The sequence below is a fragment of the Vombatus ursinus genome, unplaced genomic scaffold (assembly GCF_900497805.2).
Source record: "Vombatus ursinus unplaced genomic scaffold, bare-nosed wombat genome assembly UNPS02014863.1, whole genome shotgun sequence".
Lineage (NCBI taxonomy): Eukaryota > Metazoa > Chordata > Mammalia > Diprotodontia > Vombatidae > Vombatus > Vombatus ursinus.
Window position 1 is genome coordinate 31,025,353 of NW_020954641.1, and position 14,677 is coordinate 31,040,029.

The 14,677-nt window shown below is 41.4% G+C and overlaps 1 protein-coding gene across 3 annotated transcripts in view; it reads left to right on the forward strand.

The window, feature by feature from the left end:
- The window catches only part of ANXA6 (annexin A6), a 60,008-nt gene extending 59,092 nt beyond the window's left edge, over positions 1-916 (forward strand). For all 3 annotated transcript variants that reach the window (XM_027841984.1, XM_027841987.1, XM_027841986.1), the window contains 2 exons: positions 120-242; positions 566-916. In XM_027841984.1, the coding sequence (XP_027697785.1) occupies positions 120-242; positions 566-625 (183 nt within the window). In that variant the 3' untranslated portion in view covers positions 626-916. The remainder of the gene's footprint in view (positions 1-119; positions 243-565) is intronic.
- Positions 917-14,677: the final 13,761 nt, after the last annotated feature.

Genomic DNA, 14,677 nt, shown 5'->3' on the forward strand with positions numbered 1-14,677 from the left:
GTGTGTGTGTGTCAGTGTGTGTGTGTCAGTGTGTGTGTGTCAGTGTGTGTGTGTGTGTGTGTGTCCGTCCCTCTCTCACATCCTCTCTGTAAATCTCCACCCCATATTTCCTCTATCAGGGAGCAGGCACTGATGAGAAAACTCTCACAAGAATCATGGTCTCCAGGAGTGAGACTGACCTGCTCAACATTAGGCGAGAGTTCATTGAGAAGTATGACAAATCACTTCACCATGTCATTGAGGTAAGGAAGAAGGAACTCCAGGCCCTACCATAATCCAGGTGTCTCTCACCAGGGGCTAGACCAGCATTCCCCGGAAGGGAGGGTGTTTTGAGTTGGGTCCCAGTGACTTTTTGTCCTCCCCCTCTATAGCTCATCATGTTTCCAGAGGGGCACATATATTATTCTTGCTCTTGGGGTGGTATCCCCTGCATCCTTATCAGAGCGTAGAAGAATTCCTACTGCAGGAGTTGATGGGGGCCTTTTTGAGGGGATGTTTCCTGCCACTGTGGGAGGGGCCTGGGAAGGTTTTTCACTGTGACCATGTCCTTTCTTTCTGCTCTTAGAGCGACAACTCCGGAGACTACCTCAAGGCTTTGCTGGCCCTCTGTGGAGGAGAGGACTAGCTGGAAAGGGGAGAGCTGGTCCCCAGTTCAAAGCTGCCCTGTTGGTTGTAGAGGTTGCCATGGCTTTGGGGGGAAACTTCCTTTGCTATCCAGCCTCATTCTCAAGGAGACCACAGCCAGCACTGATCTCTGCACAGCCAAGACAAGTGGGGAGGGGGAGGGGGAGTGGAGATGGGGAGGGAAGGGACTTGGGACTTGTCTTCTGTGAATGCCATAGGAGGAAAAGGTGATACCCAGTGAAGTTACTCCTGTCAATGTATTCTCAAATGAATAAAATGTACACCAATCATAGAATCTGAGTTACAAGGTATCTCCAGAAGACATCTAACCCAGAACTGAGCAGGCATCCCTTCTACACTATCTGTATACCATCCTTTGCTTCAGGACTTCAGAGTTGAGGAACTCACTTTCAGCCTATTCCTCTTCGGTGCAGCTTTCATTGTTATAAAGTCCTTTTATATATTGGGCCAAAATTTGCTTCCCCTGATTCCTCTCAATTCCACTCTCTGGGGCCCAGAACTGTTCACAGTATTGGAGATGAAGTCGGACTCGGGCAAAAGACAAGCTTCTATTCACAGCTCCACCCAGCACCTGTAGTTTCCACCTCCTGTCTAATCCTCTTGTTTTTTGGCTTCCTCACCACAGCCTCTCCCTACCTGATGCTGCTTAAAGCGTTTCCCTTGATGGGCTTCGTTGAAGGCACTTTTGCACAGTGCCTGGCATGTCACAAGCACTCAGTAAAATGCTTGTGGACTGACTGACATACAGGGCCCCAGAGGTTTGGGTCCTATTAAACAGGCTCCAGAAAGAATTACCATCCTACCTCTTCTTCCTCTGTTTCTCCCATAGTGGATGGAAAAATTGACTCTAATCTGCTGTCTTTTCACTGCCCAGCACCAACATTCTAATCTTATGTAGTGGGGGATCAGTTGGTTCCCAAGCATTCAATCCATCACCAAGCATTTATTAAGTCTTACTGCATGCCACGCACTGTGCTGGGGGTAGGGGGAGGGTACAAATACAAAGAATGAAACCATCCCTATTCTCAAGAGGTTTACATTCTAACTTCTGTGTTTTCTTGCATGTCAGAATGGGGTTGGGGTTGGAGGGATGCAACAAATAGACGTGACATTCTTCTGATCTTTTGAGGAAGTCCTGTGAGGAAAATGGAACAAAGATTATGATCCCAGTTTATAAATCAGCGTGTTGATACTCAGAGAAGTGATTTCCAGCAGCTCTAACAAATCATATTCCTTAAACAATCATTCATTAAGTGCTTACTACGGGTCAGGTATTGTGTGAGGCCCTAAGAATAAAAAGAAAAGCAGATGTATGGCTAATAATAAACAGGAGGAGAGACTTGTGCCCAACTAGCTCCTTTCTCTTGTATATGCTGCCTCTGCCTTTACCTGGAGAAGTGCTAAAAGAATCATCATATGCTTGAGGGGAAGGCCTGAGGAGAGGGGAGTATGCAAAGGAAGGGAGAAGAATAAACTGGTTGGTATTACCTAGATGATTTGAGCCCAAGAGAGAACCTTGCATTCTGCATTTTTGGCCCTTTTCAATGAAGATGCAAATAAGCCAGTGACACAGAGCGATGAGTCAGTTTGACAAGTGTGTACTGAGCAGGTTCTATGTTCCTACCCCTGTGGGGGGAGCAAGAAGTGTAAGGCATGGCATCTGCCCTGGGTGGGTGGGGGTGTTATGATGGAGAAAGGAGTGAAATGGGTAATAAGATAACGTAGCCCACTGCGTGCAGATCACAAAGAACCAAAGTGAGTGATGGGGACCACAGTTCAGTGAGAGATCTGTGTGAGGTAGGCTGGTAATAACTCCCATTTTTATAGGACTTTATGGCTCAGGGATACATGACACTTCTCAAAAAGCGAGTTATCCAGGGCAACTGGTGACATTCGCATATTGTAAGTGAGGAAACAGGTTGTGAGAAGCCAGTCTTCTTGTCTATGGTGACAAGGCTATTTAACCTCGAAGTTAGGATTAAACCCAGATCTCCTGACTTCAGGCACTCTTTCTGATATGTAATCAACATTTATTAAGCAATTCCTGCATACTATAAACCAAGGATGATCAACAAGCATTTATTAAGCTGTTACCTAATACGTAGCACTCCACCTAACACCAAGCCCTCTGATGAGGGGGTTATGAAGAGGAGCAAGAACAGCCCCTGCCTTCACATCTCAGCTCATATCGGGAAGGAGTTGGCATTCTGTTGAAGAGATGCAATATATTCATGGATAAGTCAATGCTGGGTGCTTTTTTTTTTTTTAGAAAGTGACGGGAGAGGGCACCAACTACTGAAATAAAGAACAAGGGCCTTCTGGGAGAGAGTCTATGCTTGAGCTGCCCCTTGATGGGAGAGAGGGGGTTTCGAGCCATCTGGGTGAGAAAGAAGAGCATTCCAGGCATGAGAGACAGACGCAAGCGTAGAAGAGGAATGTTGTGTTCAGAGAATAGGCCACTTGGATTGGAAAGGAGAGTACGTGAGGAGAATCATTGTGTCATCGACCTGAAGAGACAAGCTGGAACTTATTGGGAAGGGATTCAGATGCTAAACAAAGGAGTTTGTATTTTATTTTATTAGGAGATATACTAAAACCGAAGCAGGGCAAGTGACATGGTCAGACCTGTGCTTTAGGAAAATCCCATTGGCAGCTGGATGGAGGGTGGATTGGAGAGAAGAGAAAATGGATGCACTAATTAAGGGGCCATTGTGACAGTCCAGGGGGGAGGCGATGAGGGCCTAAACTAACATGGTTGTTGTGTGAGTAGAGAGAATGGAACAAATGTAAGACTTGTTGAGCTGGCAGAATCGACAGAACTTGGCATCTAATCAGATGTGGGGGAGGGGAGGATGAAAGAGGCATTGAGGAAGGCTCCCTGAATTAAAGGGACTAACCTGTTTATTGAAAGAAGGGTGGATTGTTAATAGACTCGTCTTCCCACCCTTTTGTATTCTTATGTTACCACTCACCTTAATCGCAATAAGAAGCGGAGGACTATAATTAAACATACTTTTTTCTTTCTTTCCCCCAACCTCTGTCCTCCCACAATCTTAGGGTATTGAATGAATCTCAATAAGGAACAGATTCAAGGAGAAGCTACAATCTAATTAAGGGAGAGGAAACGGAGAGTAGCCTAATTTTCTACTGGGAACTATACTCTCCTCCCCTCCATTTCCCCAGCTCCCCTCGGCCTTTTGGGGAGAGGTTATAGATCATAGTATTCATAGAGTTGGAACATCAAGTCTAATTCTCATATGAAGAAGGAATTCCTTCTAAGACATACCTGACAAATGCCATTTAGCCTCTACTCAGAGATGGCTAGTGAAAGGAAATACAACTTCTCAAGGCAATCCAATCCGTTTTTAGATAGTTTTCAGTTTTGGGAAGATTCTCTTCTTACTTAAGTGGATCAGTGATTTTATAAGTGTTCGATCTTTCTCCAGGGATGCAGATTTCCACTCATCTACACCTACATACATCTATATCTATGCCCATCCTGTTTGTCTCTTGCCCATATTCTCCGTTAGGTTTGTTGGAGGGAATCCACCCAATCTGTTTTCTATCACCATGATGGCAATACTGGTGGAACACGTGCTGTCCCTCACTCTTGACATGTGATCAGCTCTCTCTCTCTCTCTCTCTCTGTCATACGTTTCTCTGTTGATATTCCTTACCCTGGTTCTTCTAAGTTCCTTGTTTGTTATATGTGGAAACTTGTACACACTCACTGTGTGCCTCTCCACTGCTCTCATTTTTAATTCTTTGAAAGCTGCAGTAACCATGACTTGTAGCCATACAACACCAGTTGAATCCTGGTTTTAAAAAGATGAGCTTTTGTTTCTGGGAAAAGATTGAGAAGATTGGGGTCATTAAAGGACTTTCCCAATTTCCCAAAGGCAATCCATCCCACTGTCCTATTTAACTTTGGGTTCAACTCATTGTACTATCTGCCCAAGAAATATATACTGATGGATGAGTTCTATAGATTTGTAGACCTGAATACCTCTCTCCTAGATTATTGTATTAGTCTCCAACTATATGTAGTAATCTGTACAATAGTCCTTAGTCTTCATCCGCTTGCTTTTTCCCATGTAGATGATTAGGTGAAACTTTTATGAGTGCTTATAGGTCTCTTGCAGAAGGTTCTATAATGTTCTGGGACTTGATACAACCAGCACACAATGTCTTCCCCAAATCCATAGAGAATTACTCTTCATCTTGGACTCTGGGCCATACCTCTTCCATGACAGTGGTTAACACCTTTGCAAGTATACATATCCTTGTTTTATGCCTTACCTGATCTTTGTGGTCAGAGAATCATTGAACAAAGTTATCTCTTAGATCTTTTTAGGAATCTTGAATAATATTGATGTTTGGATAGAAGACATATTGCTGGAAGAGTCTTTAAGCAACCAAATCAAATTTTTTTTTATAATCAATAAACAGTAAGCACAGTGAAGTCTTGTATTCTTCTAATCCTTAGTTAGTTGTTTGATGGCAAAGACAGGTCTCTTGTGCTAATAACACTTGGAAAAGCTTGCATCTTCCTTACTAATAGCCTCATCCGGGATGACTTTGATGTTAATGTAACTATCTTAAAATTTTTATTTAGTTGGGAAAGTAAATATTGGTAGTTCTTGATATTCTGTCACCTGAGGAGATATTAATAAAGTCCAACATGTTTTCCCCACATCTTTAGTATCTTCCTCTCTTTTAAATATCTTGTGAATTGATTCCTCCCCATTATCTCCTCCAACATGTATACATGGCCTAATCTATCTGCTTTTTCTGTCCGGATTTTTTGTTTTTCATTTTTGATATGCATTTCTTCCTCCTTTACAAGCACAATTTGGTTATAAACATTTGTTGTAGATCCCTTCCTTTTAACTTCTGTTATCCTCCTTCCATTTTTATCCTAAATTCCCTCTGATGGCCTGGCTTAGCTGAGTCTCTTGCTCAGCTTTCTTTAAACTAGTTTTACCTCTAAAAGAGTTTTATTGTTTTGAGTGTTAACACTGCTGATAATCTTGCCTCATGTTCAAATTATTTTACAAGAGAATTTATATTCTAAACTGGCATTGTCCTTGGCTATCCTATCACTCCTCACTCTACTTTGGAAGTAAACTAAGTATTTGCTGTTTATGAGGTTATTTTAGCCTCTTTTTTAAACAGCAACTTATTTTTAAACTGCTATATGAAAGTATTCTATGTCTTTTATTCTATTCATATCTCATTTTTCCTAATTGGTATTTCATTTGAATGTCATAGCTAAAATTTTCAATTGTATATCACGTCTCTCTAATTTTTATTCTACCTTTAATATTTTTAGTCTTTGCTCTAGCAATGTAATTCAAGAAGAACTCCTACATCAATAATGAATCATTTCCTGTCAAAATACAATCAATTTCATTTTTTAAATGCTATTATTAGTGCTTGCCATGTCTATAGCCTAGAACAGGGGTTTGACAAACTATGTTCAATGAGCCAAACATGGCTCACTGCCTGTCTTTGTAAATGTAAAATGTAGAGACTTTAGCTTGCAGGCCATGCAAAAATAGGCAGTGGGCTGGATATAGCTTACAGGCCATACTTTGCCAGCTGCTGGCCTAGCAATTCTTTCTTCAAAGAAAGTATTCATGATACGTAAACTTGAAGTTTCTGTGTAACCTATAAGCCATTGGCCTCTCTCATGCCTTATTCTGGGTCCTTATTTTCTAGGATATTTAATGTAAGCTTCACCTATTACAAAATGTTCATTGAAGTCACCAAGTAACCAAGTATATATTAATTTAATTTGAAGTGTTACCAAATTACTGTGTTTTTCATAGTTTTTTTTTTGCTTCTTCAACCTTTACAGCAGCTATTAGTACATAAGTTTAAAGTATTTTCATGATAATCTTTTTGCAATTATTAATGATGAACAATATACAAGATATGCTACAAGATGACTTACTATCCCAGGGAAAGACAGTATTTATTGCCTTTGGATGCACGAAAATTTTTCTTCCAAATCCTTCTTTTGCATCTCCAAGGAAAATCTGTGACATATCCTTTCATTTAGCTTTAATTTCCTTCTTTTGTTTTCAGGTATAGCACCCCTTCTGGAATAGTCCTCCAATTTTTACTGACACAACCTATTTGGGTCCCTATAGGGGTGCCTACTACCTTGGGTTATACAAGTAATCCAAAGAGTCGACAATCCAAACGTTATTTATAGCTCATGAGCTACCACCAGTTTGCTTCCCATTAACAATCTTCTAATGGACCCGGCTCTTAGCAATTTTTTACTAAAACATCAAAAACCTGGAATCCCTTCTACAACATGATGAAGCATTGGAATAGGACTTGGTATAAGTCATCCTTACATTGAGATAAAATCTGCTCTTAATTTCTATCCTTTGCTCCTAGTTCTATTTGCTGAGGATAAGCAGACCAAGTTTAAAATTAAACTCTTTCATGTGACAGCTTTTCAAATACTTGAAGACAGTTATCACGTATCCCCCAAATCTCTTCTTCAGACTAAGCATTCTTCTTTCCTTCAAGCTATCCTCACATTTAGATTGACCTCAGTATCCTGTGGATGCTTTCAAGCTCTTTAATGTCCTTCCTAAAATTCATTGCCTAGAATTGACCATAATACTATAGATGTGGTTTCCTCAGAACAGAGTAGAGCAGGACCATCACCTTCCTCTTTCTGTAAGACTGACCCCTATTCTAACTGAAATCCCATAAGCCTCTTTGATTGTTACATCACACTCTTGTTTCATTAATCTTTTTTTTTTTTTCCACATAGACTGGTATCTAACCACATATCCCATCCTATAATTCCACAGTTGATGTTGTTTTTTAACTCAAGTAAAGGATTTTATAATAATCCCTCTTTAAAAAATCATTCAACACGTTAGTTATTCCTCCCAGCTTCGTGTTGTCTATGTATTTAATAAATATGCAAATGCATGTAGAGATGCTAAATGAATACTCTGTCTACTGAGTGCTGAACTAGATGTCAAAAAGACTTGAGTTTGAATCCTGCCTTCAGACACTTACGAGCTATGTTATCCTGGGCAAGTCACTTATCCTTTATCAGTCTCAGTTTCCTCCTTTGTAAAACAAGGATAATAAAATTACTTACCTGGTAGGGGTGTTGTGAGCATCAAATGAGATAATTTATGTAAAGTGCTTTGCAAAATTTAAAGTGATATATAGAAGTTATATAAATAATTCAAATACACATTATTACATGGCACTTATGCTTTCATCTGGGTCACTGATAAAAATGTAGCTCAAATGAAGGTCAAGCAAAGGGACTTGTGACTACTACTAGAGACCTTCCAGTTTGATATCAATCACAATGGGTCCAGGTGTTCCATTCTGAACCTACCAACAAACATTTATTAAGGGTTAGCCATGCTGGGTGCTACGGATACAAAGACAAATGAAACAATCCCTTTCCTCATGGATCTTACATTGTAATGGGAAGACAACATGTATGCATATAGGTATTTACCAAATAAATACAAGATAAGTTTAGGAGGAAGATACTAACAGTGGTGGGGTGAGAGGGGGGAATCAGGAGAGGTCTCATGTGGGAGATAGATTTTGAGCTGAATTTCAAAAGAAACTAGGGATTCTCAGAAGCACATGTAAGGAGGCACATGTATCATAGGCATGGGGCACAGCCTAAACATCTGACATGGAGATAGCAGAAGGAATTATGTGATAAGAACCTGCAAACAAGACTCTAATCACTGTCACACAGACTGCACCTGTCAATCTCATTCACATGGCTACAGTGAGATACTGTCAAATGCCTTGCTGAAATCTAAGTATACTGTGTACCTGGCATTTCCTGGATCTACCAGTCTAGTAACCTGATCCAAAAAGGAAATGAGGTTAGTCTGGTATAACCTGTTATTGTTGAACCCATGCTACCTTGTAGCGTTTCTAAGACCTTACAAATCACCTGAGTTCAAACCTTTCTGGAATTTCCCGAGATTTGTCATTAAGGTCATTGGGCTATAGTTTGAAGACTTTCCACCTCTTGAAAATCAGAAAACTTGCTTCATCTCTAGTCTGGCATCACCTTTAGCATCCTCTCTGATTTCCCAAGATTACTGAGAGTAGGTTAGAAATCTTATTGATAGCTCCAATTTTTTCAGTTCCATGGGAGGGTCATCAAATTTAGATCTGAAATTTAGATCTGAAAGGAGCTATAGAGACCATCTAGTCAAACCCCTTTATTTTAAAGGTGAGGAACCAGAAGCCCAGAGAAGTTAACTCTCCCAAGATCGATCAGGTCTTGTTGACTTGAATTTGGTGAGGGCAGCATAGTGCTTACTCTTTCACCATCTCTTATCTTAGGTTTCAATTCCCTGTGAAGCATTTTTGTTCTATACTTCCCCCCACCCCGCCCCAGGATGATTCTCCTTGGTAAATAGAAGTAATGTAATAGTTAAGTAGTATCGCCTTCCTTTTCTTGTCTTGTCATTGATCTTACATTCTCCCTCAACCTAGCTAAGAAAGTTCTTTCTAACACTTTTCTTCTACGACCATGCCAGTTTTAAAATCTGAGCATGTCATCAATGAGTTCCTCCATGCACCAGGCTCATATCTTCAAATTTGTCTTCCTTTTCTCATCAAAATCATAGCAATTACAAATTTTTTTTAAGGTAATTGGGGCTAAGTGACTTGCCCAGGGTCACATAAGTAGCTAGTGTCAAGTGTTTGGTCTGAGCCCGGATTTGAACTCAGGTCCTCCTGACTTTGAGGCCAGTGATCTATCCACTGCACCACCTAGCTGAATCTATGACAGAACTTTTTCTTCAGAGCATCCCATCCCTACTGAGGACCTGATCCAGTCATAGGGTTAGAACTGGAAGGGATCTTAGAGGGCACCTAGTCCAATCTCTTTATTTTACAGATGAAGCAACAAAGGGCCAGAGAGATTTGCCCAAGGTCAAATGGCCAGTAACTTGCAAAGCTGGGATTCAGACCCAAGGCCTCTGACTCCAATGCTAGTATTCTTTGCACTGTATTATACTGAATGTCCCCTCTAGAATCTTAGGCTATGGGAAATTATATTTCCTCTTGAACTCCTTGAAATCTCCCCCTCCCCCCTTACACACACACACACACACACACACACACACACACACACACACACTCTTCTGTCATTTTTCAGTCATGTCTGACTCTTTGTGACCCCATTTGGGGTTTTCTTGGCAAAGAAAAAAATCACTGGAGTGATTTGCCATTTCCTTCTCCAGTTCATTTTACAGATGAGGAAACTGAGGCAAACAGGATGAAGTGACTTGCCCAGGGTCACACAGCTATTAAGGGTCTGAGGTAGAATTTGAACTCAGGTGTTCCTGACTTAAAGTACTGCTCTTCATCCAATGTGCTGGCTAGGTGCCAGGAGTACTAGAGTGGTCCTCTCTCAACCTAGAAGGGGAAATATGAGAATATTGGTGTTTACTTTTGTCTAAACCTTTCATTATACAGAGGAGGAAACTGAGGCCAAGAGGGGTGAAATGACAGTTTTGCTCAAAGTTACACAACTAGTTAGTAACAGAAGACTAGAATCAGTGTTCTTTCCACTGTACCTCCTTTATTTCCTTAACTTCTCATCTTGCCTTAGAACTCTTGGAGTTTAGAGTAGGAGGGTAAGGTTTTGCACGTTAATTTAGCCTTTGTGGCTACTTCTCTCCCAAACATCTTCTCCCAGCAGCCCCCAAGCCAACAAATTGTGTTTTCCTTCACTTCTGAGTCACCGTATGGCTTTCGTTATACTCATCTCCCTATTCCCCCAAACCCTACCCCAAAACACGTAGTGAAAACCACCCTTCCTAAAGGGCAATCTCTTTTTAGATCTCAAGGGTCAATCCCACCCCCTCAACTTAGAAACCTCCTTTACACCCTAGTCCCAGCCTCCCTACCCCCAGATGAAAATATGTGTGGGGGTGGTAGGTGGGGGAGATTCAGCTCCAGCACAAAAGCAACTAATTATGGAGAATGGCTCGAGGCAAAGTCAATTGTTTATACAGTGCTGGAAGGTGAGATCTGGTTGTTACTTAGCCAACCACAAACATACCACAATCACCAGAGGCTGGAAAGAGAACCCAAGGCACTTTAGAATACTGCAGTTGGGAGGTACCATAAATGTTCAAGCTGGAAGGAACTTTAGAGCTAGAAGGCATTTTAGAACAGAAAAGAGGAATCATCTAGTCCAGTGTTCTCCTTTGTTGCTTTCATTCATTCGTTTGTTTGTTTTTAACAAAGGCAGAAACTCTGCTCTAGATAAAGACAAAGATGTGCTTCCTCTGTCCTCAGCCCATGATTACAAAAACCAGAATAGGAGCATGGGGATAAGCCTTGTTCAAAGTTGTGTTTCGGATCACAAAGTATTTTATATCCATTATTTGGTCATGATAATAACCCTGTGGAGTTAGCTAGTCGAAGATTATTATCCCTTGTTTAATTTAGCAAACTAAGGTCCATACATTGGTTTGCTAAAAATAATTAAGATAAACACTTTCCTTTGGGATGATTCTTTCCCTACAGCCAAACTTGTCTCTCTAACTCTCAATCTCACCATCCCAACTGCCTGGACTCCATGCTGCTAACTGCAGCTTAGCCCTTATCTCCTCTGACCAGTCTTAGGAGAGCTAGCTACAGCAACCTATAGATATGATGACTGATCAGTGAGTCAAAATTAGGAGGGGAAGTGCTGTGACTAAGAGCTGGGTGACTGAAATCTACAAAGAGCCCCCAAACCCAAGCTGAGCCAATAATTTCCATACCCCCTACTCCATATAACCCAGAGCGCCTCCTGTCCTTAGAGATACACAGTAAGTGTGGCAGGGGAGAAGAGGTTGGGGGGAAATATATGCATACACTTTTAAGTTTAATCTGTGTTATTAACACTTACTTAAGTCTAGGCAATCAACAAAACAATAAATCAAGCATTTGATGGCTTCCTGAGGTGTATGTAAATGCTTACACTAATCATGCTGAAAATTTAACAATCTTCTTTGCAAGGCGGTGAAAGCTGGTTCCAGATCAGCCTGATTGACCTCTAGTCAAGAGCTCTCTCTACCACTCCATGCTGTTGTTGTTGTCCTTCAAAGACGACCATGAGATCAGGGAGGTGATGCCATGCTAGGAAAGGGTTAATAACCTCTATTTTACTTTTTTGGGGGGAAGTTCCAAGACATTTGAAAATTCCCCTACTGGACATTCCAACTGAGGGAATGAACCCTAAAGTGAAACCAGGTAAAAATGTTTCCCAGACCAGAATGAACTGTGTCTCTTCAGTGGCCCTGTGCCCACTTGAAATCCCAAGAAGTCTGGGTTGGAAGATCCTAAGGTTTTCATTTTACAGGTAAGAAGATAGTGACTTGCTAAAAGTTACACAGCTGGTTAAGTGACCAGATCCTGTATTTGAACCCAGGTTTTCTAATTCCTAATTCAATGCTCTTCCTACTATACCACATTGTCTATTGGCTCGGTCCAACTCATTTCCTCTTTTCTTGCCAATGGCAGTATATAAGGCACTCTACAAATAAGAGGGGAGTCTATCCCTACCCTTGAGGAATTTACCCTTTAGCTTCGTTTATCTTATCCCATTTTTTACTCTTCTTTCCTTTTTCCTGGCTTCGGTTCCTGACACCTCTTCCTCAAGGCTTTTTCTACCTCTCTCAGGATCAGAGGTCTTTCAGGCCAGGGTAATTAGAGTGTAGTATTTGCATAGTCCTGGGATCTCAGCATTCTGGAAATCCCCATGGGTGACCAGCGCTTCCTCTCTGAGGTCAGGGTACGTCAACAGAATGCTCCTTCCCCTCTCCTTCTGCTGTGAAGAAGCCAGGAAGTCAGCCTGGGCAGCTTGCTGAGTTACAGCCTGGTACTTGGCATAGAAACGGGCCCAAAGAGACAACCATTTCCCACTGGAAGATGGCTTAGAAAGCAAGGAGGAGGGAAGATGATGGGGTCTTAAAGACACAGTAGCATGTTCAGAATAGTGGCCCAAATTACCCTATACTATATTGTAGTGGAAAGAGAATAGGGCTTGAAGTTTGAAAATTTGCATTCGAGATCTGTCTCTATCACTTGTGACTGTGACAAAATTTCTCCCCTTTCCCCAAGCCTCAGTTTATTTATTCATAAGACAGGGGTGGTTTTTAAGGCCCTTTTCAGCTTTAACATTTTAAGTTCTAGGGCAGGGGTGGGGAACTTATAGCCTCAAGGCCACACATGGCCCTCCAGGTCCTCAAGTACAGCCCTTTGAATCCAAAGTCAAAGAGCCTCACTTGAGAACCTAGAGGGCCACATGTAGCCTCGAGGCCAAAGGTTCCCCACCCCTGTTCTAGGGTCTCCATTATCTCCAATGTTCTGTTGTCTAAAATCCCTCATAGCCCTGGAATTCTTTTTAGTTCTGATTCCCTCATGCATTGATGAGATCTGACCGCTGCCACCTTTCTCTGTAAAACAGTCCATCTTCTTCTTCTGGGCACCTGGTCCCCTGGAAGGGGAAGTTCATGCGAAGTTTCGAGGTGTTATGAAGCCAGGAACTACAGAAGTTGTAATACCTTTTTGGTGGTGGCAGCCAGAAAATACTGAGGCTTGGGGGGCGTGGGAGTCAACATTCCATTCCTGCCTTTTGCTTGCCTTCTCCCTATGGCAATGTGGAGGACAGAGAATACCACCTCTCAGAGGACACTAGTCTAACCAACATCTGAACAGGAAATCTCATGTATAGCATCTCATTTACGTAGTGATTTAAAGACTTTAAAGACCCCCCAGGGATGGGAACTTATGGGGAAAGTGTTACCTTAGATGACCCCGAAGTTCCCTTCTAGTTCAGGTATTCTGTGTTCTAGGGTCCCTTCTGGATCTGACATTATATGTTTGTTTTAAGAACCTCATCCAACAGCCCATTTCCTTTATGGACAACTTTGATTGTTCAGAAATTTTTCTGAATGTTCTCTCTGAAAGAGAGGAGACCTTAATGATATTTGGGGGACACTCACATAAGCTAGCCTAGGCCTTTTCTCAGTCCCCTAGGATGAGGTCCTGGATGGGGGTGTCACACTCTTTGGAGGCAAAAAGAATAATTTCTCTGAATCAGGGAAGGGAAAATCTGGCCTCCATCTGAATTCTCTAATGGTGACTGTCTAGATCCCTACCACTGGTAGTTGTGAAAATTCTGGAAATTTGGGACAGGCTCAGGTTCAAGGACTGGACATCTGAGAGGATGATCTGTCTCTATGTTCTCATTGGGAAGAGATTATTTACTATATGTGGGGGAGTATATTTGTCTTCTCTGCTGGGAAGTGTGGGTAAATGTATTTGCTAATGAAATCTCTTTAGTCCTTTTCCTAAGACCTAGCTCAATGATTTATGCCACATTTACCATATAATCTTGAATCTTTCCTGAAATAATAAAGAGGGACCTGATCTGGGTTCTAGTCTTTGCTCTCCTTCTAATTTGCTGTGTGACTTCTAGCATGTCCCTTCACCTCTCTGGGCTTCAGTTTCTCATATATAAAATGAACTTGAACTGTTCTCCCAATCTCTGACATTCCATAACTTGCAATCAGGAAACCTAGATACTCCCTTCTCTATCCCTGACTCATCCATATAACCTTGAGTAAATTATTTAATTTTCCCCAGCTCTTACCTTTAAACTGGGCACATAACCCTGCCTTTGTACTTTATAGGATAGTTGTGAAGAAATACTTTAATGAGATAATAGAGGTGAAAGGACTAGGGCCATTGAAATAGAAGGTAGCATTAAATGTCATTCCTTTCTTGCCTCTAGGATAAAACACAAGCTTCTCTTTGGAAGTTTATATATATATATATATATTTTTAAGCCTGTCACAACCTGGCTGCACCCAAACTTTTTCCAATTTATCATGCTTTATTACCCTTACACATTCCAATCAAATAGTTCTACTTGCTCTTCCTCGTTTATATCTCCCACCTCCATTCCTTTGCTGAGGCTGTCCCTGGTTCCTGGAATACTCTTTTT